The 23,627-nt window shown below is 44.6% G+C and overlaps 2 protein-coding genes across 2 annotated transcripts in view; both read right to left on the bottom strand.

Moving 5' to 3' along the window:
* Positions 1 to 385: 385 nt before the first annotated feature.
* cavin4a (caveolae associated protein 4a) lies at positions 386 to 8,054 on the bottom strand. The gene is made up of 2 exons (XM_020617725.1): positions 7,558 to 8,054; positions 386 to 1,010 (listed from the first exon to the last, which is right to left on the bottom strand). Exons 1-2 carry the CDS (start codon positions 7,963 to 7,965, stop codon positions 417 to 419), a joined length of 1,002 nt encoding a protein of 333 aa, XP_020473381.1. The 5' UTR covers positions 7,966 to 8,054; the 3' UTR covers positions 386 to 416.
* Positions 8,055 to 11,199: 3,145 nt separating this feature from the next.
* The window catches only part of tmeff1a (transmembrane protein with EGF-like and two follistatin-like domains 1a), a 28,405-nt gene continuing 15,977 nt past the window's right edge, over positions 11,200 to 23,627 (bottom strand). Inside the window, exons 5-10 of the mRNA XM_020617681.1 lie at positions 23,061 to 23,157; positions 21,722 to 21,870; positions 18,018 to 18,077; positions 16,228 to 16,351; positions 14,784 to 14,945; positions 11,200 to 14,411 (exon numbers count right to left, since the gene is read on the bottom strand). Coding sequence (XP_020473337.1) covers positions 14,327 to 14,411; positions 14,784 to 14,945; positions 16,228 to 16,351; positions 18,018 to 18,077; positions 21,722 to 21,870; positions 23,061 to 23,157 — 677 coding nt within the window. The 3' untranslated portion in view covers positions 11,200 to 14,326. The remainder of the gene's footprint in view (positions 14,412 to 14,783; positions 14,946 to 16,227; positions 16,352 to 18,017; positions 18,078 to 21,721; positions 21,871 to 23,060; positions 23,158 to 23,627) is intronic.

Below are 23,627 nucleotides of genomic sequence, written 5' to 3'. Positions count from 1 at the left end.
TTTCTTCTATCTATCTTATGCAAATAAACCCCAGCCTAATCTGCACAATCTCACATCTCTGAAATCTGGACTCACAAATCAGTCAAACTCAGCAGTCACTTCAGGGACCTTTAATCTAAAATCCTAAACCTGAATTTGTCCTAGTGCATAAAGAGTCTCACATTCAGTCAGATCCAGTGGTTTAAATTATATAATTGTTAAAAACATTTCATGGAGAAACACAACCCAATTAAATAAAGAACCAGTCCATCTTCTGATGTTTGTTGGTGTCACTCAGCATCAACACCCAGTTCAAGAACTTCTTCCCTTTTAATGCATTCAAACCATCATCGATGTTGACCAATCAAAGACCTTCTCTCTAAATCCTGGTCACAAATGTCCCTCCTCCTCTTAATGTCAGCGCTGTCCTGTGCGATCTACTTGCTGTAATCATCATCTATTATCCGGACGGCGCTGACCTCCTCCACAGGCACCTCCCTCTTTGCTTCCATGGTGACCTCAGTGTAGGTGACTCCCTGGCTGGGCACTGGTGCCTCCTCGGCCTGGGCAGGCAGCTTTGGGTCGGCCTCGGCGCCCTCCTGGCCCTCAGCCACAGCTCTCTCCTTCTTCAGCTTGATGTGGAAGGCCTCTTTTGACGGAGCTTTCTTTGAGATGTTCTCCTTCAGCCGCTCACCAGACTGCTTCAGCCGCTCACCGGCCTGGTGCATCTTCTCCCGCCGCTCAGGGGGCATGACCTTCTCGCCCAGGTTGTGGAACTTGGTGCCCAGGTTCGCCTTGGTTTTGCTCATGCTCTCCTTGGAGAAGGCAGCCTTCAGGGTCTCTGTGCTCTTCACGACTGATTTCTTGAGGCGAGCGGCTCGTGAGCTGTCAGCCTCATCCACGCTCAGATACTCCTCATCGGACGAGAGGTCGGCGGGGGCATCGTAGCAGTCGGGCTCGATCTGCAGCCCCTCCAGACTGGGGTCTTTAGGAGACTTGGTGACAGCCACTGATGGGACCTCTGCTTCACCCTACAAAGCAGAAAAAGATGGGCACAATTTATAGTACTGTATATTATGTGCTCAGCACAACACACCCTGAGAACCACAGCATCGCCAGAACCCAGTGCCAGCCAGATACTTTAGCTGTTTCTCAAATCTCTTATATACATTGTTAGGTGAATTCCAATTCCCTTATTTTATCACTTCTCAGTCCTTGAGCCTCATTCAATCTGGAAGTCATTCCAAATCAAGTGAGCAATGAGGACCAGGGAGTGATCATATAAGAGACGTGAGAAACAGCCTTTGTCTCCATTCGTGTGATGCCCTGTTAGTGTATTACTGTAAGTGGTGTGTATTTTTCTTCCAATATTCCAGCTAGACACACCTCGACCCATCTCTGTGTTGAACCCTGAGATAATACTGATCAGATAGGGAACAAAATATGATTTACCTAAATGTTAAAGCCCTTTCATGTTTAATTTGCTTTTCATCTCAGCAGTTTCCTCCTGAATCTTTTCTCTTGTCACAATCTTGAAAGTTTTACGCCTCCCGATCAGATACTAAAATGCAAATGTTGATACTGACTTGCAGATTCCTTGGTCTCTGTCTGCTGGACACAGAGATGAAACTGATATCTGTCCTCTCAACTGTCTCTTCTATCCATTAGGATAAATTACACTCATTGAGATGATGGAGGTTCAGATAGAAAACATGATATTCCTTTGAGATTCTCGCTCAGAGCTGACCTGCATCCTCTTGCCTCTGAAAACACTGGCATCTTCATGAGATCAAGTTTTTCTATTTTTACAAATGAGGAGTAAGTGAGACTCACTCAGACTGGAAGCTGCTGCCAGGAACAACACCTGTAACCTGATCAGTAAAAATAACATCAGCTGTTTTTAGCAGCGGGGGCCAGTGTTGGTCCGCACACCATTTTGGTTTAGCTTGAAATATTTCATCAACTCTTGGTCAACTGCCATCACAATTGGTTTTGATTTTTAAGGTTCCCAGAGGATGAATCCTATGGAATTTGTTGTTCCCTTTGACTCCACCACCAGCTCAAAGCATTTGTGGAACCAGTACCATATCTGCACATTTATTACTACAGGTCCTAATGATCCATTTTGGTTTACGCCCAAACATCTGCGGGTCTAATCACATCCATCATGGATGGGAGAGAAGCAGTCCAAGTATAACTGAGGTCTTACAGATGTTTCTAGAAACATTGTACTTGATGGCAAACATTGTACTTGATGGCATGTCTGTGAGAGTTGTGGGAATAATCTGATTAATTTTTTCTCTAATAGTTGTGATTTTATTTGTAAAGAAGCTCCTGAAGTCATTGCTGCTGAGATCTAAGGGAATGTTAAGCTCAACAGCTCTGTGGCTCTTTGTCAGCTACAGTGCTGAAAACAAACTTGGGCTTGTTCTTATTTTCCTCTGTCAATGATGAATAATATGTGATTCTGGCACTACGAAGGGCTAGAGCTGCAGCCTGTATATTTGAATTGTAGTGTTCGAAGCCCATCTTGTTTAAATGATAAACTTTCACCAAACTCAACGTTACAACATGACATGTGGCTTTTTACAACACTAATGGGATGAACATGGCTTTACTTAAACATAACTTTAATGTTATTTTTATGTTTTAAACACTTTCACAAATACCTTTAACCTACTGAGATTCAAGTGAATCTAATATAATATCAGTTGTCATATGTTTCTGGTTGGTTTTTGATGGTTCAGCTGCTGGAGGAACCAGGTCTGCTCCACCTGCTGCGCCCTACAGGCGACTTTGGATGTGAAAGCCAATTAATTCGAATGAAGCTGCAGCCATCTGCAATGATCACACTCATTAATCAGGGAGGAGTCATTAACGCACATCCAGACACTGTGAATGGCACAATAATGACACTGGCAGGGACTAGGCACGTATTAATATCCTCGGCTGGTGATGAAGGGGACAGAGAGAAGCCGGCAGGAAGTCCAGACTCTGCTGCCAAGCTTGAGATCACGACCATCAGCAGCAACGGTTCACAACCAGTAACCCAGGAGCTATGTGAAGACAAGGCACCGACCACTGACCTGAGTATTGTTCACACTCTTGTTATGGTGTTTTCTGCCATTTTGCCTTGTGTTGTTTCCAGAGAACTGGTGACTCCTCACTCTACCAGACAAAAACTGAACTCACTCTGATGGACAGTGATCTCTGTTACCAGTGACTTATAAACTTGAGCAGGTAGGCTAATTAACAACTAACAAGTTCTTCTTCTGTCGTATAATTAGCACCAACCTGTATTCTTCAAAAAAGCCCTATAGTAATTAACAGGTGAAAATCTGCTCTGTGTACATGAGAACTTAAAACAACAGGATGTTATGTGTTATAGCAACATTAGCTGGTTGACATCTGGTTTTGACTGGTTCTGCCTGCAGACACCTCAGCTTGTCATTGTAAGGCTTCTCTCATTGCAGAAATATCACAAACTGAAACCCATTAACTCGTCTAAAATTACATATTGTCCTCCGATGTCCGGTGTTGTGAACAACTGCTGAGCAGAGTGGCCCTGGGACTAAACCGGCAGCTATTTATCTTTTTCTTATTACTGCCCAGTGCCCTGGCCTTCATTATTCAGCCGCTGGCGTCGACTGTCTCTAACAAACCGCTTGTTGCTTCCTGTTAAATGACCGCGGTTGAAGGTCTATATTAGGAGATGAACGGAGGCCTCAGAATAACCGACAGCACATCTGTCATGAGGAAACTCAACACTGCGACTGCCTCCTCCTCCAGGACCAGACTGGACTAAGCCTCACCCTGTAGAAATACAAAGACAGGCGTGTTGAGACTTCATGTGCTGTAGCTGGGAACAGAGTGAGTCCCCATTCCCTTTATTGAGTTTCCCTCACTTGCATCTTAGTCCTGTCCATGTGAGATGTAAGAAAAGGAAGCAAGAAGACAATGTGAGAAAGGGACACACTTCTGTTATTTATCTGCAAGAGGCTGCTTACAGCATAACATTAATGGAAACCCACCCCAGGATGTTTTCTCTTGCTGCTGTGGGCGGCTATTTCAGTTTTACAGAGGTGCACAGCACCACTTTATTAAGTTTCTGTTGAAAAAACTCTCACACTTTGACGATCAGGTTCAGGCTTTTTGGGATAAAGTCTCATTTCACCATGCCCGGGAGTGGGAGCCGCCATAAATGGGGTTTTGTGAAGCATTGATCCATTTCATGCAAACAGATGTAATCGATTATGTCGACGCATCGTTCAGGCCCTAGTTATATTACATTCATGTGTTTTTGTTTATCTGGAATTATCACCTCATCTTCTATTATCAAATGTCATTGTCTATTGTTTTGTTTCAGGTGTTTTAAGGGGCGGTCCTTGCAGTCGCAGGTCAACACGCTCTGTGTACTGATGCTACATTTCAGACCCCGATTCTGGTTGACAGCAGTTTATAACGTGTCCCTGCTGGATCCCAGAATAGGCCCTTCTGTCACGGATCCATGGCAGCTGTTAGCAGCACTTAGTGCTCCGGTTACCATTCTGATGTCTGGCGTTAACGGGAACAGCATCTCTATTTAACAGTGACTGCTGAATGTATATCTGCAGAGCTGAAAGTAAAAACAAGCGGGGACTGTCGGGACAGTCGTCCATCATACTGACAAGGTTTGTAGGTTTTTATAACAAGTCTCACCGCACAATTACAGTGGCCTTCGTGTTACTTTAAAGGTTTTCCCAACTGGACAGGAAACAAACTTTGTGGGAAAACTGAATGAAAAATTGTGAAAAACTAAAACCATCTGGTGGGATGAGTAGAAAACCTACAAAGTTCAGTACTGGTAGTCCAGTCTCTAAAAGGGTGCTGAAAATGCATGATTAACTGATTATTTGGATGGATTCAGAGCTTTTTAAAAGGTTAAAGCTCCTCAAAGTGACACTGAGAATTCAGGGATGCCTTTGCTGCAATAGATGTTAATGGGTTTTACCAATTAACACCCTGGTGATACTCTATCAAGACCTCATCACCTTAATATGTCATAATTGTAATTCAAAACCTGTGACAAACCACTGGACCTTTTAAATGTACAAATTAAGGGGCATGTGTATCATTACTTTATAAATTGTAAGCTATTTTTAACCTTCTTAAATTATGCAAAAGTACATTGCTTCAGTTGAAATGTTCTCAGGTATAGGAAATACATGAATATACTTTATACTCATTTTAGATTTTGAAAAACAACATTATCACTGACATGGTGAGAGTCTCGCCCACCATGGGAGACAAGAATAAGAACAAATTAAGCAATGAAGTAATAAAAACATCTGTTTGAGAACATGTGAACTTTATATCAACTAGGTTTTAAAACAAACCCTCTTTGCTCATTTTGGTCACCATTTCTTTTTTTGTAGTGCTTTAGCAACAAATCTGTAAACAAACTAAAGAAATGAATTCTCGTGTAGTAAAATCCACTAGATGGACAAAAGTATTGGGACACACATCTTAATTATTGAATATCAATCAGACCCATTGCCCCAGGTGTATAAAATCAAGCACCTGGCCATGCAGTCTCTATTTACAAACATTTGTGAAACAAAATGGGTCGCTGTAAAGAGCTCAGTGACTTCAAGCGTGGTACTGTGATAGATGCCACTTTTGCAATAAGATGGTTTGTGAAATTTCATCCCTGCTGGATATTCCACGGTCATCTGTAAGTGGTATTACTGGAAAGTGGAAGCGTTTAGGAACAACAGCAACTCAGCCACAAAGCAGAAGACCATGTAAGGTCACAGAGCAGGGTCAAGGGTCATGGTTTGGGCAAAGCCCCTTGGCTTCCAGTGAAGGCCAGTCTTAATGCTTCAGCAAACCAAGACATGTTGGACAATACTGTGCTTCCAACTTTGTGGAAACAGTTTGCAGAAACCCCTTTTCTATTCCAGCATGACTGTGCCACAGTGCACACAGCAAGGCCCATAAAGACATGGTTGGATGAGTTTGGTGTGGAAGAGCCAGACTGGCTGGCACAGAGCCCTGATCTCAACCCCATTGAACACCTTTGGGATGAACTGGAAGGGCAATTGTGAACCAGGCCTTCTCTTCCAACATTGGTGCCTGACCTCATAAATGCTCTACAGAATGAATGGGCACAGGGTTAGGGTTTCCCAAAGAAACACCCCAAAATCTTGTGGACAGCCTTTCCAGAAGAGTGGAAGCTGTTATAGCTGCAAAGGAGACAGACTCTGCATTCATGTATTTGAATGCAATGTCATTCAAGTCCCTGTTGGTGTAACAGTCAGGCGTCCCAATACTTTTGTCCATATAGTTTATGTTCCTGCCTGACACTCCACACAGCTCAGATGTGCGACACCACTCCTTCTGTCAGACCACGCAGCCTGCAGCCATGTACAACATGTTTGATCACAAGTAAAAATCCTCAGTTCAAAGACGTGCCTTGTTCTGTCTGCAGTCTGACCGTCTGCTTCCAGAGAAACCCCCACAGTGTGCCAGTTTAATCATAAAGTCTGTCCATCTCTGAAACAGTCTCCTCCATCGACACAAGTGCCTCCAAGTGTTCTCCCTCTTTGCACTTTTAAAGGACGGATCATGTGTCTACTTAGAGACAAGACGACTCATTTGCTTCATTTCCTCCTATTCCACTCGGGGGAGACTGGTTCATGCAAATCTTTCTGAATTTTTGTCTGGTGGTTTCTAAAGCACCCAAATGAATGTGTTGAGTGGAGTGTTTCAGATGAGTGATCACCTTGTTTTCATGTGCTTCACCCGACCCGATTAAGGGACAGTGTCTCCTCTCAACGTAACGACGATGCTTTCCTATAAATTGCAGTGTTACAGAATCGAGGGCTCTTAAGTGTCTGATCTCAAACCAGCCTTCATTTCCTCACATCCCTGCTCGCCCTCACTCTGCCTCCGCCACTTAATGAATCGAATTCATTTGAATGCTGCTTGGCTCAGAGTTTCTCCCGCCTCAGGGAATTAATCTACTTTATTTTTGTTATTTAACTTAATTATGCTCCAGTTCCTCGTAAAGGGAAACGTGGGCAGGCCTTGGTCCTGACAGCCCAAAGTGGGCCTGCTCTAGCTCCACTTGTTGGCTCAAATAGAGCCTGATTTTTAGTGATTGAGGCTCAGAAACAATGTTTGTCAGCTTTTCACTGTGACTGATGGAGTCCTGCATAAACATATTTTCCATTTGTTTCACTAGAGTTGTCTGTATTTTTGCTTTTGTCACTGATGACATTGCACATTTAGCACCATTTGAGTCTAAAGCCAGAGGGTTTTTTTTGGTGGGTTAAACTGGTTTCTTTATTGTGACTTTGCCTATTTTCACTGAACTAAAAATTCTGGTGGCCTGTGACCTTTTACACACCATCCATGTCAGTTTGTCCTCCCGGTCTCTGAGTATTTGAAACCATGAATCAACAGACGACTGCTGTGGTTGTTTTACCAATTTTGCTGCATTAAAGGTTTGTCATAAAGTTGGTGAAAGAATATGTAAACCACTGTCAGCTATTACTGGTCACGGTTCCATGTCCCACTGCATTAACCTGTACTCACCTGATAGATGACGACCCGGAACTTGTTGCGTGTGAGCAGCTCGTCCTGCGTGGATTCGACCTTCTTGACTCGAACGTTTTGCTTCTCGACACGTGTCCGGACCTCCTTGACATTGGCACTGACTTTGCGGGTCTTCTGCAGGAGCTTGTCCACAGTGCAACTGGTGTCGGCATGGTTCTTGGCCAGCTTCAGGACGTCGCCCTGGATGGTCTTGATGTTGTCCTCCAGCTCCAGCTGACGCTCCTCCATGCGGTGCTGGCAGGACTGGACGTTATCGATGATACCCGCCACGCGCTCCAGCAGAGACAGGATGGTCAAGGCGCTGATGGGGTTCCCGGCCTCATCCTCCACCCCAACGATCTCCAGCTTCTCCTGGACACCCACCGTGTGACTCTTGTGCTGATCCATTGCAGTGTTTTAGTCACTTGGTCTTAAAGATCTAGCTCAGAAATCTGTCAAAACTTCAAAGTTGCAGCTTGTGGGTTTTCCTTTGAGGACTGTTGAAATTCTAGCAGGAACACCCAACCACTGTGACCCACAGTCTGGTCTGGGGACAGAAGAGAGGGGAAACTCCACCTACCCCTTTTAAAAAAGCCTTCAGGATCCAAAGGGAACGTGACTTGAGCCCTCATTGGGGTGGGGGCCAGGCGATAAAGTCAGCAACGCTTACACAAACCTCCCTCTGCTAAAAATAAAAACTCCCTGTAAGGCGACACCCAGACATTCTGGGAAGATGCAAGGTAGGGGATGGAAATTCCCACCCAAGTCCTGCCCTGCTTTGTTAGACCCCCATAAACTAATTCAGAATTTTCCGTTTCTGTTCAGATGCTCATGTGGCAGCTGCGACGCATGTACATCAACAGCAGCTTAGGAGTGACTCTGCAGCAACAGATGCAAAGAGACCATAGTTGTGTGGTCTGATGACACAGTGCTGGAATGTTTGGGGATTAAGCTTTGCAACTCTGCCCTTTTTACTTTCTCCTGGGCAGCAGAGTCCAAACACGGACGGAGTCTGAGACTCGAAGCTCTTTATAAAGTGCGAGGAGTGTCACAGTGACACTATCGTACCAGTCATGCCTCTGAACTGCCAGGGCAGGGAAGGACTGCTTTAATTAGAGCATTAAGTAGTGAGTGGGGACTGCATGTTTCAATTAATATCTGGTATTTGGTGATTAACTCGAGTCACTGTGGTTGCATGAAACCAAAGTCAAGAACCTGGTTTGTCATCTATTAATAACGTGTTGTAAAATGTGTGAACACAAACACACATGGATATGATAAAAATAAAGAGATACTTCCACTGTTAGCCGCTGTCAACGCTACCAAAACTACTTCTGTCCAGTTCTGGGATAGAGATCGGTTTCTTTTGCCTGAGACACTGGACTGGGACAAAGAAGATGCCTGGAAAATCTCGTCTGACAAAGCACAGACAGAAGAGCTTAAAACATTGAGGACTTTCAGACATCATCTTTCACTTTAAAATGGAAAAAGGCTTCAAGGATGAAGACTGACCTGGAGATGAAGAGGAATGTGCAGCGCAGACAGGACGCGTCAACAGAGATTTCATTAAAGTTCTTATTTTTAACCTCCAATTCAGTCACTTCTTTTTTCTCTACTGCTTCATTGTCAACAATACTGAATGGATATTTAGTTATTTAATTGTTGTTCTGTCACAATGCCTTTGTCATGGGGGGAAAAACATTCACAAATAGATTTCATCATTGTGTTGTCTAGTACTGTTTATTACTACAGTGTGCCAACTGTTCATACATTTGGTGTAAACTAGCTAGCAAGTAGTAAAACACTACAAAATGTAGTTAATTTAAAGCTTGGTCCCTCACGCTCCCTTTCTCTGAATGTATTTCCACATTCACAATGTGCAGAAACAGAAAATGTCACCCTGATACTTCCTGTGTGAGGGAGACGCTTCCTAATTTCTTCATGAATGAATTTTGGACCAGGATGGAAGTTTTTTTTACAGCGTGGTAGTTTGGAGCTGCATGACTGAAGCCAGCAGCTGCTTCTGTCCCTGAATACCCCCGACCTCTGGTCTATAACTCTATATTTACCCAGGGCTGGCGTGTCTGAGACCCCTCCCCTGGCAAAAAATGTACAGCACACACGTTGGTTTATTTTTATGTGGAGCAGCAGTGACCACTGCTCTGCTGCTGGGTCCTTCAGACCAGCAGTTTTTATTAAGACAGATCTTCGGTTATGAAGCCCCTCCTCTGTGATAGGTGGCTATGGTGGACAGGAGATAAACACTAAACCTACTGGCCTACTGCTCTGTTGCTTCTTAGTTGTCGGATTTTTGACTTTATACTGTGTAGTAGGCGAACTTTACCCTCACTGGCATGACGTTTACTTTTTGACGCCCCCAATCCCATCTCTTGGCATCAGCAGCAATCCCACATAGAAAATGTATGGGTTCAAACTCAGTGGCTCTTTGCTGGAAACTGGATCCTTCAGTGGACTGCAGCCAATTAAGTGGAATAAATCCATTCCGTAGATTTTAACACTACCTGCCCAGTGATTTTTATCCTGTCTGGAGCAGGTATGTTGGGATATATACTCCCCCTTCCACATTAAAGACCTGATGTTCTGCAGTGAACTCACTGCTCCTGCTGCAGCCCAATTTAAATCCTGCCTTCAGTCATATTTCTATCATGTCCTTGTCATTTACAGGCAGGAAGGTCTACTTTCTATTCTAATGGGGCTTTAGAATATGGACAGACATTCCTTTTTTCAGTAAGGCTCAAACAGTGCACGGAGTTAAAGAAGCTAGCTGAAGAGAGGCGACCTCAGACTTGACGCCAACTATGCAGCTAAAGCCAATTTCTGTAACTGTACTAAAACCCAGAAGTCCTCCAATCTGTACTCCTGAAACACCAGCACCATGTCTCCAGGTGGACCTGCAAGAACTCCACCAACATTAACAACAGAGGTGGCAACAGCATAATGGATGTTTGTCACAATGGAAATGGTCATAAACGGACTGTCACAATTATGATACAGCCATGGTTTCATGTTCTGGTTAGATTTAGGAACATCAAGCACTTTAAAAACACGTCACACAGTGGATTTGATCCCCGCGATCCCAGAGAAAGGCCTGCGTTTTGTGTAGCTCGCCCTCCCCCTGAACAGTCTCACTGCCTCTACGTGTCACCTGACGTACTCCTTTGCTTGTTATAATTAACAGGGGTCGCCAAACCATAATGAACTCTTGCTCACAAATGACCCACTGAGTTGTTAATACAGGACAGTCTCATCGAAACTGTGCAGAGGGGACAAGGACAAAAGTAATATATGTGAGACGCTGGTTGTATTAAGATAATGTGTAGACAGTATTTCAAGATTACAGGTTTACATTTGCTTCTTCTAACAAGGCCGAGACTCGCAGAGCACTACAAATGGCTTTCTTATAGAAGTGGACAGTGTCCTGCAGAAGTAAAACAACCGTTTTGTGTCTGTTGTGTCTCTTGTGACTAATCACACAGGTCATCTCAGTTGTTTCTGTGAATAAAATTTGACTAACCCATCACAGGAAGTGGAACGTGCTGTGTGAGAAGCAGTGAAGCACAAATCACACACACCAGACATAAAAGGAACATTTCACTCAAATGACAAATCTGCACCCTGGTGTACATTAAAAAACATTTCCTCATTTATTTTAGCAGAGACCAAAAACAGCCTCTCACAGTCTACATGCAGAATATTAACATGTCAAACACATTCTAGTCACATTTAGAGAAGTCACGGCTGCGATGGTCGACAACAAGTAGAAACACGCTGCTCAGCGGAGGAGGGCTGGGGACGCTGACCTACGACCTGAAGATGTAGACTAAGACGTTACAGAAAAACTGTGGTGGCAGAGAATAAGAATTACAGAACGCAGAGAAGACAAACCTCCCCGCACCGACATGCTGAAGCTCGGCGTGGCCTCCAGTCCAGCTCAGGCAGACAGAAGCACAAGGGAAAAGCAACGAGACCGTGAAACCTGTCGCTCCTCGCTGCTGGATCAGGACCTTCCCCTGCAGCTCAATTACACATTTCCTCTACTGCTGGAAACTGTTCAGTGAGCTACAGTGATCTGACCATTTTCTCTTCGTGCTATGTTATACTACTGCTTTCAGGCGGAAGTACTGTACTTTTTACCGCACTACACTTAGTTCAACAACTTCAGGTAATTTACAAATGTTTCCACTACAGCTAAAATAATACATTGATTAATTGATTAGTCGATGGACAGAAAATTAAAAGATCATTTTTCATGTAAAAATGCCAAACCGCTCAGGATTTGCTGCTTTGTTTTAATTTAAAAAACTAAAATTTGTGGAGGTTTGGACAGAAGCGGGGACAAAGACATTGTGAAGGTGTCACTTTGGGTGAATGTAATGCCAAGATGAGGCAAACATGTCAAAGCTAAACTCTACTGTACATAAAAGCTACATGTGGATTCAACACGTGGTGATTCCACTCCGTGAACTGATTTCGGTCCACATTGTCGTAGTTATTATGAATGCTGGTGTGACCGGTCCATTACACCTTGTCCACAGGTGTAGTACGAGCAGCTGGATCAGAGCTGCACAGATGCACAGGATGCATTCAGGCACAGTGTTGAGTGCAGGTCACTCACATTTTGGCCCAAAACACAACTGCCTGCCAGGTACACTTCAAATCTGAAGCATAAAGATATGCCCTTACCATAAACCATTACGGGCTTGTCTAGACAGCTGTATTGATTAAAATGGCATCCTGTCAGATGTTGACGAGACAGATGACTGGAAACCCTGGCTGAAACACCTCCTGTGCAGACAAGTGTACGCAGTATTATTCACCACCTCTCAGCTGCATCAGCATCAGTTTCACACAGTGAAGTGTCTTTTTTCAGCCTCAGTTACATCCTAGACAGAGATGTGGAGTGAACAGCTGTAGAGTCAATGTGTAATTCACTGGGTCCTGATCCAGGGAATCCTGTTTGCCCGTGTTCACCTCACTTCAGAACCTTCAGACCGTTTCTTGTTCAAATTCAGGAATGTTTAACTCACTGTAACAAACGCAAATGAATGACATCAGATTTTAGTCACTGTTCAAGTACATGTAGTTGTGTTACTGTGTAACTGGCAGTTTGCAGAAGACACCTGACAACTCCTGTACCAACACTAAGTGAAGAAGAACGGCTTTCTCTGAGCTGAACATCACAAACACAGAGCTTACAGCATCATGTGCAGGGAATTCGTTTAAACAGAATTAACACAAGTCACTTCTTGGTTACAGCTGTTACAGGTGGACGCCAATAGAAGGTTTGTTTCATGACTGGCTGTTCTGACTGGTTTGTTGAAAAACTAATTAAAATTCATTCTATTAATTATTAAGTGTGAAAATCAGAAACGTGCACTTGCACAGGTTCGAGACAACCCGGTTCAAACTGAAAGGAAATGATGGGACTTTGATATAAAACACACAAATACGCATAACAGGAAGTGCACACTCACAGGCGCCGTGTGGCTCGTCTTCCCGGCTCAACGCTAAAACTTTCTAATATTATGTAAAGTGACGGTTCTGATCACATCAGGAAGAAATGGGGCCCGAAAGTGACTTCTGTACTGTAATGTATGCATAAAATATTCCTCGGAGGATGATTTTGGGTTTCTCTGGAATGTAGAAGGTAAATCAAAAAATAAGAAAATCTTGTCCTTGCATTCAAAAAGAAGCTTTGCTCATAGGCAACTCGGCAACCAGACTTCTCCCATTTACAGAAATCGCATCAATTAGAACGGACCTTGATTTGTACTTAGTCATGTTACAGTCCTCAGAATTCAAATATATGGACAGAGATACAAAAACATTCCCGCCTCTGCGCCCCACAATCATCCTGAATCTGTTCCTCATCAAATCAAAAGTGGTTTGTGGCGTTCACACCATCTTGTTAGTTTTTCCTGGTGCGGATAGAAGCAGCAGCTTTTCAGACATTACACATTCCTGTCGTTAACACTGAATACACCCCCTCCCCCACACTGTCCGTTCAACTGTCCAACTTTCTGAAACCGTGCCGCCATCAGTCTGTGGCGGCACTGGGATGGACGCGTCAGCTTTTCCGTTTAGAAAGTTAAAACTAGACCACAGTACACAGTTTTCACAAGACATGCAAATACACAGGAAGTAGAATTCAGAAAATAAACGCTCAAATAAAAACTACTTAGAAGAAAATAATAATAAATTATTAGCTTGTTTTGACACAGTGAAGTCTTTACATGGAACTTCATACCAAAGAATATGTGTAAACATGTGTACCACTGGCCGGGCCCCTCTCACCTCCTGCAACGAACGACACAAACAAAAACAAAAGCAAACTGCATTTGGTGATCAGCTGCACATCATAGTGGAAAGTCAAATGCATCCCAGAGGGGCAGACGCTGGCCAGTTTAACAAAGGTACCGAATTCATGAAGCCTTCAACACAACCCGGAACGAAGCTGCTAAAAGTAACTAAGACAGCGGTGACGGCGGCTTTTGCTGATGCAGGTCCTTGAACTGGATCTGGCAGCCCAAAAAAAAAAAAAAGAAAAAAAAAGAAAAGAAAAAGAAAACCATGATTGCGCAAGTTAATGCGCAACAATTCCATCTGAAACAAAAAGGAGAGAAACTAAGGCCTCTTAAATAAATACTCATTCTTCGTTTCATGGTTTCCCACCACTCATCTACCGTTAAAAATGGTCTTCCCACGGCGTAAGAAAAAACTTATCAAAAGGAATCTCCAGCAAACCCGGCTATACCATCCTGGAATTAGTGTCCGAGGAAAAGTGTCCCAGGTTTTGTTTTTGCCGGCGACCCCTGTTGTTTTTTGGACATTTCCTAAAGAGACAGAGAGATGAATTCATTACCTCAGTGGGAGACAAACATTTTCCTTTTAGGACTTTCTAGTGGGAACTGCTGACTTTCAGTCTCAGCTACAGCCATTAGTCTTTAAAAGTCAGCCACTGTCTCGACACAGACTGACAGTACAGTAAATCCAACTACTGTGCAGTTCTATTAAATATCTGGATACTGAATAAAATTTAAGAACTTCATTCATTAGAAACTTGCCCCGGACACATTTCTGACCTGTTTCAAATCAAAGTCCCAGTTTACTCATCTTAAACTGATTGTGTGTACAAATCAGAGCGGCGTTTATTTATGGCTTTTGAAATGGTAAACACGTTTAGTTTCTAGTGGACGCTGCCTCACCTTGTGATGCACATCACCACGGCAACAATGATGGCGATCTGCACGGCGCCAATGATGGCGGCGATGAGGACATAGTGCAGCTTCTGTCCGCTGGGAACCACGTAGAGGATGTTGAAGTCCTGCGGCTCCTCACACTGAGGGCCTTTGTAGCCTGCGTCACACCTGGGATACACAGCATGAAACACAAACACCTGAGACACGAGTCCGGTCGTGTGGCGTCTGGAATCTGGAAAATTCTGTTACAGCATTTAAATGCATGTTCATCTAGACTGAGGGATAGCAGAGCTCAGTTGGGGACCCACATGCACAGCTCATTTCTGTTTCCGGCGCCGCCACCACATTTTCAACACACTCAACATCGACATCAAGCTACATGGTCTTTAGGGATGGATGCGTCGCACACAGACGACCGAAACGCTCCAGTCGCACAGTAAACAACCAAGTTATGCTGTGTTAGTCCAGTGTAAGGCAATGAGCTGCGACACCAGGGACGACTCTACAACAACAACAACAACAACAACAACCCTGGAGGGTCAGTGGAAAAACGCATCATTATAACAGGTGAAAACTGGTTAAACTTAAAAACTCATCATGTGCCAAATGGAGGCTAAGCTCAGTTTTATTGATGAAATTAAACCCCAACATCAAACCACAGCTGGCGGCTGAAAGCCACATATAACCAAAGTCACGTCTTTACTACAACAAACAAAGCGGTTTGAAGTTCCTGTCTTTGTCTTAAAGTTAATTTGATGAAAATACTCAGGACGACCGGAAATGATCTAGTCATTAGTACAGGAGAGTAACAAAGTACATTTACTCAAATACTCTTAAGTACAAAATGAAGGTACTTTTACTGTACTTGATGAGTATTACCATTTCCTGCTGCGTTTCAGACTTTAACTTTCTAGTGCAGTATGTTTACCCGACACCTTTCTTTTTCTGACAATCTGAACCCTTGGTTGTTCCTTTACATGTTAAACTAAACAGGTTATCTTTAAAAAGCCTGAGCGTAGCTGGAAAACGTGCATAGTCACCGAACTGTTACACACGATGAGCTTATAGAAAATGGGCCAGTGCTGCACTTTAAAGTACGCACAGTGTATTAAGTAGTTAAACTTGAACAACCACAGCAGTAAATGTATCGCACACATTAATGCACCAGTGATATTAATACACAAACATCATATAAAACAATAACACGCTGACAGGAGCCGTTCGGCCTAATGAGCGCTGTAGCCTTAAACACTGTGCTGACTGTATTTTCAGTTAAGGTGCCGAACACAGGACTTCTCCTCGTATCGCAGTATTGTTACTGTCTGGTACTTTTACAGAAGCATCTGAGTCCCCTCTCACCACCGGGCGGCGACACACACACCGATAGTAAGCTGACATGTCTCGTCTCTGATACTGTAGCAGTAACATGCCAACAGAAGGAGCGACAGACCTGCAGGTGGCCATGTTGTATTTGATCTCACACTTCCCGTGAACACAGAAGCCGGCGTAGCTGTCAGCGCAGGGGATGGGCATCCCGGCATAGAACCCGTCGCCGTGGTCCAGACCTGTGGTTTCTGATGGGTCAGAGGGGAAAAACACGACAAACAACAGCTGTGAGAGGATGATGAGCGCGGCTGCACACGGGGGAAGGAAATTAGATCTTTGTTTTGTTGGTGATTTATATCGTGATGTGGGGGGGGGGCTACAGAAAATCACAGAAGACATTCAGCAAACAGAACATGAGAAACAGTTTGACTGTGATGTTGTTAATGCGTGAGAATCATCCTACTTGTTTTACCACAGTTACAACCCTGGTATGATGCGTTTTGATCAGACTGACGGTGTCAGACAACGAATCATGTCTCCATTCATCTGGGTCTCACGCTGTGTTCCAATATGATCCATAAACCAAAGTAAAAATGACTTGTTTGTTGTTTTTTCAGTTGTAATTTAATCAGAATCAGTAACTTGAACATCAAAGTGCAGTAAAAGCACTGAATCATGTCTTCACATTCATTTCATTGTTTGTTGAATTATCGATGGCAAACTGTGCAAACGCCCCCCGTGTCGACTGCCGGGCCGTGTGAGCAGAACAATCATAAAACACAAATGCTTTGCACATTAAGGGACTCTTCAATCACACAGAGCGGGCTCTGTTCTCTATAATTCACTGCAGTAATAAAGAAACACCCTACAGAGCTCATTAAAGTGACTGAATCTCACAGTAACACAAAAATAGCTTTCACTGACAGTTCACTGTTTGGCACAAAGTGAAGGTGGCTTGACGATACATTGTGGGGATTTGGTCTGAAAACGAAAAGGGATCTTTCATCGAGCCATTTAAACTGTAAAGAATGTTAGAGAAGAAGAGCTGTGCCACATGCTCAAGAATGTTTCCAATTTTAATGTTTCAACTATCAATGTTTGGATCTGTTCACCGAGGACGATCTCAGCACCAACCCACTGCCTCTTCTTTATCACTAACTGCACTCTGGAAGTCTCAGACTGTTGCCCTCCGGACAAGATGTGGCCACAAGCCTTCCTGAGAACGTCAGGTTCCATCACCCGTGTGATGAGCTGAACATCAGCACCAGTCCAGACCTGGGGTTTTCCACTAGCTGCGACCCAGGGACCACCATTCCCACTAAGAACTGTCCTGAGGACCTGCTGTGGGCTGGACTAACCGGACAGGCTCCATTCTAATCCTGACAGAGACCTTGACCTTTCTACATATTTGACATTTGAGGGACCACCTGCTATGCCTTTGAGGACCACCAGGGGGCCTACAAATCACTGGGCGGGGGGATCTCCTACACAGTTGCTGTATCTTACATGTTGTGGCTAAAACTGTTGGTCTGACTTCAGTGCAGAACGGACACGGCACGATCTGCATCTTCACACACTTCTCTTTAGTAGAGCTGCACAAACCAACACTGCTGCTCTCGTTCTGTCAACATGTTGAGGGTGCAGTCGACTTGTCTGAATCAACTCTGTTGTATTTAACGGTTCCTGGACAAAAGCCAGCGGGGCTTCAGGGTGAGCTCGTAGCCAATGTGCTGAAACGATTCCGGTCCGGCTCATTAACACCACACGAACCTGTCACGCCTAATTATGAGGCTCCTGTTTCTCAGACGCCTTTTTACTGGATGCCACTGTGATAGAAATGATGCACAAACGTAGACACACTAAGACTCCGGTTGTGTTGTCACAGTCTCATCCAAAGCCAAACATGTGACTTACCTAAGATGTTTACTTTGAAAGGACTGTTGTCGTCTTTCTTCCCCACTTTCTCTTTGTCAGCTGTGGAGGAAACAGATAGTCAGTCAGTGGTCACGTCGTCTAAATCAGTGAAAATCCTGACTTTTCAGGAGCAGAGGGAAATAATGGACAGGCTTCAGCCTCATCTCCCAGGCGCTGGTGTGTGCTGTCCCCTGAACATGTGATGTCTTGAATGCCGTTTCCTGCAGTGTCTGTTCTAATCGGTTTATTGACAGTGTGTTGTTTACTCTTCAGGACAGAAGAGCCGGATGTGTGCGGATGTTTGTTCGCTGTCTGAGTCTGGCTGTTTGTTGGAGTCAAGGTGCTGAAGGGTCAGCCTGATTGTGTGAAGGTGCTGGGTGACGATTAACAAACAAACACAGGAGCAGTGGGTCCGCTCTGCTGTTGTGGCTGGTTTTCTGTCGACAGGCTTCACATCGTCGTGCTGTCTGCAGGAGGACGAGCTGCAGCAGCTGAAACACAAACACACTCATCCATTTTTAATGCCCCTTCATGAAGAATTATTGACAGAGCTCTCTCTTTGCCTCCCCCGCTCATTCTCCCTCCCCCACCTCATCAGCATCCACCCATCGTTCTCCTCTCGCCACACTTCTCTCTGCCTCCCATTACCTCCTTCCTCCTCATTCGCTCATACATCCCCCCTCTCAGTACTGTTTGCTCTCGCTTTTCTTATTTGTTCGAATATATGAAGCACAGAGAAGGAAATGCTACAGTGCATGGAAAGAAAACACAGAGTTGAAATCTGCTGATGTAAGAAAAGTCTTAGCTGTCAACAATAAACAATCGTAATCACTGTGGCCAAAAGTAAATGGACAGACCTGAAAATCAGCCATTTCTGTCTCTGCTGTGGCAGTCGATTAATATCTGTTAATACACAGGAGTGCAACAAACAGATTGATAGATAGATGACTGCAACATCATCGGTTCTGATCACGCTTTTCTCTCCTCTCTCAGCTCCACCTTCCCCTACTGTTAAATATCAAAATAAAGACAAAACTGCCAAAAATATGATCTAAATCAGTCTAAAATCAGTTAGTGGAGAAAGAAAAAGCTCGAACCCTTCCTGTTTCGCAGTTTCTTTCTAACAAAAGGAGAAAATAATTGAATTTCGTTGCTGTGAGAACAGTTTCTTCCTTGATGTCAAACCCTTCGACTGGGCTTTTGGTGTTTGTGAATCAAAGCGTTGGCCTGAGGCCCAGAGGAGGCGGCAGATCAGGAGGGCAGGTGCTCTTCACCGCAGGGTGCTAGACACCCACCCACCCCCTCCCTAAGCCAATCAGATGCTTGGTCTCCGGCCACCTTAAAGCCATAACCACTGACAAAAAATCAAATCAGTCCTGCGGGGTCACCGCCTCCTGCGAGACCAGAGCGTCTCCAGAACGACAACACGTTGTGATTCAAGGTGAGTCTATCAAGATAAATCAAATCTTAGAAGGTGTTGGGAGGATGTGCTGAGAGTGGAGCAGCTCCAGGTGTCGGCACAGACTGAAAAGCACCAGGCTGCACACTGTGACTGCAGATGAGGATCGTATTGAAGTCTTCAAACCCCAGTGGACTGAGAGAAAAGTATCACAGGAGCTCAGGCAGCTCTTCTCTCGACGGTGTCTTTACTTTATAAGGATGAAACGTGGCCATGTCATTACTCATACAAATACTCAGAATAACAACAAAAATTACAAACAAATGTTTTTATCTGCGACAACCTGCAAACTAGTTGTTTCCAAGAAGTCCAGCTGTTGGACCAATGGTTTCCTGAGACCACTTCTTTTCCAGCCTAGTAAACCTGATTTCTGACAGGCCTGTGCAGTGACACCTGCATTCACACTGCACACACACGAAGCGGCGGCCTGACCAGACTGAAACCGGACATGCAGCACGGTGTGGATTAACGTCTCGTGGAATTGAAGCCTGGCTTCGTGGAAACACACTGCGCGCTTGGTTTGTGGGTTAATTGAAACATTGCCTATTAGACGCATTAATTTGTCAGACACGGTTTCAATAATGAGGCTGATTTATGGCGGAGATGAACCGGTCACAGTTGTGCAGTCAGCAGCGCTCACTGAGGGTGAAACAACATCAGCCCTGTATTTTACTACATCAGCAAGTTAATGTGGAATAATGACCTCGGTCCCCAGCACTGACAACATGTCGGTGGTCGAAGAGTTTAACAGCAACAGCAGGAACTAATATCTGGGCTTCAGGGAGACGTTTAATGGATTTACACTGACAAGAAACTCAAGTCAGAGGTGCACCAGCAGTAAAATATAACACATCCAAACAGAATCAATCACCCAGGCTCCTCTGAAGGGAGGGTGATGAATGCTGAACAAATATATCCAAATAACGTGTTCAGATTTGTTCACACCCCTAAAATGCAGAGCTGAGAATGGAAAAGCAGAGCCTACCCTCCACACTGAGCCTGTTTCTCTCTGAGGTTCAGCGAGTCTCTCAGGCTCTATGAAATGCTTTTCATTTACAGGGCAGTTTGCTGCTGAGGAACGGGCTGCTTTCATAATTCACCCAGGTTATGGTGGCCGTTTTCTGGAGCTCAACGGGCCTGGATGATGGGCTTTTCCAATCTCCATTCAATAAAAGAGTGATAGAGGCAGATTTATCTGTGTATACACAAAGAGAGGAGGCCGACACGCGCTGCGGTCGCAGTCTGAGGACGAAAGCTGAAGCCAACGCCACAGAAATCAAACTAAATATCATGAAAGTGCCAGAAAATATGTACAGGATAACAGTTTAACAGAGATTATGTTAGGTTTATGACTGATGAGGAAAAATATCCAAATCAAGTGTCTGTGACAGCGAGTGCCTCGTGTTTCAGGCTCTGACGCTCGTCCCTGCTCTCACTGCCACAGGACGCGCCGCAGGAAGGAGCCCGGCTCAGCCAAAACCCCCTTTTCTTTCACGGATGTCATTAAATTTCACACTCCTTGTTGGCTGAGCAATGTGTCGGTGTCAGAGCTTCACACACACAAAGCCGCATGTGGCACCTCCTCCCGATGGCTCATGCACGCCAGTGAACAGCGTGATGGCAGAGTGACGGTGTAGAGACGCCATCACACACAGACCCTGCAGTTTGACTATCGTCTGTAAATCCCCTGTGCATCCAAACCAACACTAACACGCCCTGTGTGCGTCTCCTCCCTCTGAGACTGTGTCCAGAAACAATTTCTATGAAAACATGCCAAAGTTTTCTGACTTCAGCTTCGAAAATGTGAATATTTTCTGCTCTGTGTCTCCTGTGACAGCAAATTCAAAACAAGACATTTAAAGACAACACCTTGGGCTGTGGGACGGACATTTGACAATTTTTGGAAATGTTATTAACCAAATGATTAACTTGTGAAAACAATCAGCAGATTAATTGTTAATACAAATGATCATTCTCTGCAGCCCCACAAGATGTTTTTTTTCCTTAGAGGGTTTTAAACAGCCTTAAACCGAACACAGCCTGAGGAGAAAGTCAGGGACAGCTGCTGTCGGGTGCAGGGCTGTGGTTTATGGTCAGTCTGCACAGAGGAGGCAGTTTCCTATATTACAGGCCACTCTGTGATTTAAGGTGATGAGATCAGCTTTGCCCACAGCAGCTCTAATCTCATCACTGTCATCCAGAGCGATGTGGTAAACCTGCTGTGTTTCACCGGGCTCTGACTCACCAGGGCACCTGCCCAGGTGTTTGACGTCGATCTGCTCCTGCTTCATGCACGACGCCTCTCGGACCAGACAGGGGTTGTTGTAGGAGTTTCCATCGGTAGCACACACCGGGTTTTCGTTGTGACCGCCGCAGTCAATGTTACAGATGCACCTGAGGAGAGGAGTCATGTCAGGAGTCCGAACACGTTGCTGTCTCACGCATCTCATCAGCACTCAGCCACTAACGGAGCCACATGCACACACACACACACACACACACAGCTAAACGAACACACAGCCCATTCATTTTCCACAGTCAGTGAGTCTGCACACAGAAGAACAACTTGTAATATTTGTGAACACTCTGCATTCAAAGCAGGACTCACAGGCTCACAGAAAGTAAACTGGTCTTCATTTCCCCAAACATCTCGTTATCATGCACAGGTTGTGCGGCTTCCACTCTGTGAAGGTGACACCTTCCTCACAGTGATGCTGTTTTAGATTTTGTTTTGAATACACTATGTGTGTGAACTGTCTGATTTTGAGGGTGTCGTGTGATCATTGAGAACAACTCTGCATTGATCTGCAGGGACTCCTAACTCTCAGGGGACACGTGGACCCAAAAAGCCGCCTTCAGCACAGAGCCACCAGATCCCCTCACTGTAACACTTGATACAGAGGTTAATTAAAGCTGCACTGATCAATAGTTTTGTATTAACAATGGAAGCAATCACCACGGGGCGCCATCGGCCGACCCTCAGCTCCACACAGCTCCCCTCTAACTGTCCTGGCTCCAGATGCAGCAGGCGGCTGTTTGCTGAGCATGTACGCCAGACGCCATAGTTGTCTTTTATTATGAAATATAATTATACAGACTTCCTATCTCAGTGCAGGAGCCAGAGGTTTTCCACCTCTGTCAGAACACTGTGAAGAAAATGATGTGTCATGTTATAAAACCTCACGGCCACTGCAGCTGAAACACGCCGAGACCTCAGACTGTTCCTAACCCTCATCATGCTACAGATGCACTATTTACTTTAAAAGTCTTCACAGGTCTGACTCGGTTCTGAGGCACCGAGTCGGACCAGGTTCACATTCTCTACAGTCCAATCGGGTCTCAGTATGTCCAGTACCTCAGTGGATGTGAACGGACCCGAGCCTGGCGCCAGGAAGCCAAGTGCGACATCTCAGACACGTGAAACTCATTTCTATGACACTGAACTGCTGTTAATGGACCAGTGGACTTGTAAACTTCTCGGACTGGAAACGTTTCAGAGGCTAAAGGAGTGAAGTGGGCGTCTCTGGAGGTTTGTTATTGCTACATTGATCTCAGGTCCTCAGATCAGCGATTGCTACACTCACCAGACGTCCTCCGAGTCTTCATCGCACTCCGCTCCATATTTACACGTGCTGCATTTGGTGAACTTCTTCCCAACTTCAGAGCCTGAGCCCTCATCATCTGTGAGGAGAAGACAGCTTGTACTTAAAGCAGTTCTCAGCTGTCATCACAAAAACTCAACTTAGAGAAATGAAAATGTACAGTGGGTACAGAAAGTATTCAGACCCCCTTAAATTTTTCACTCTTTGTTATATTGCAGCCATATGCTAAAATCATTTAAGTTCATTTTTTTTCCTCATTAATGTACACACAGCACCCCATATTGACAGAAAAACACAATTTTGGACATTTTTGCAGATTTATTAAAAAAGGAAAACTGAAATATCACATGGTCATAAGTATTCAGACCCTTTGCTCAGTATTTAGTAGAAGCACCCTTTTAAGCTAATACAGCCATGAGTCTTTTTGGGAATGATGCAACAAGTTTTTCACACCTGCATTTGGGGATCCTCTGCCATTCCTCCTTGCAGATCCTCTCCAGTTCTGTCAGGTTGGATGGTAAACGTTGGTGGACAGCCATTTTCAGGTCT

This window comes from Monopterus albus, unplaced genomic scaffold (assembly GCF_001952655.1).
Source record: "Monopterus albus unplaced genomic scaffold, M_albus_1.0 scaffold193.1, whole genome shotgun sequence".
NCBI lineage: Eukaryota > Metazoa > Chordata > Actinopteri > Synbranchiformes > Synbranchidae > Monopterus > Monopterus albus.
This window is presented reverse-complemented; position numbering and strand designations above follow the sequence as displayed.

Coding starts and splice junctions, on each gene's coding strand:
- cavin4a (XM_020617725.1), bottom strand. CDS start 7,965: ATGGATCAGCACAAGAGTCACACGGTGGGTGTCCAGGAGAAGCTGGAG. Junction 1,011..7,557: donor TCCGGGTCGTCATCTATCAG/GTGAGTACAGGT, acceptor TCTGCTTTGTAG/GGTGAAGCAGAGGTCCCATC.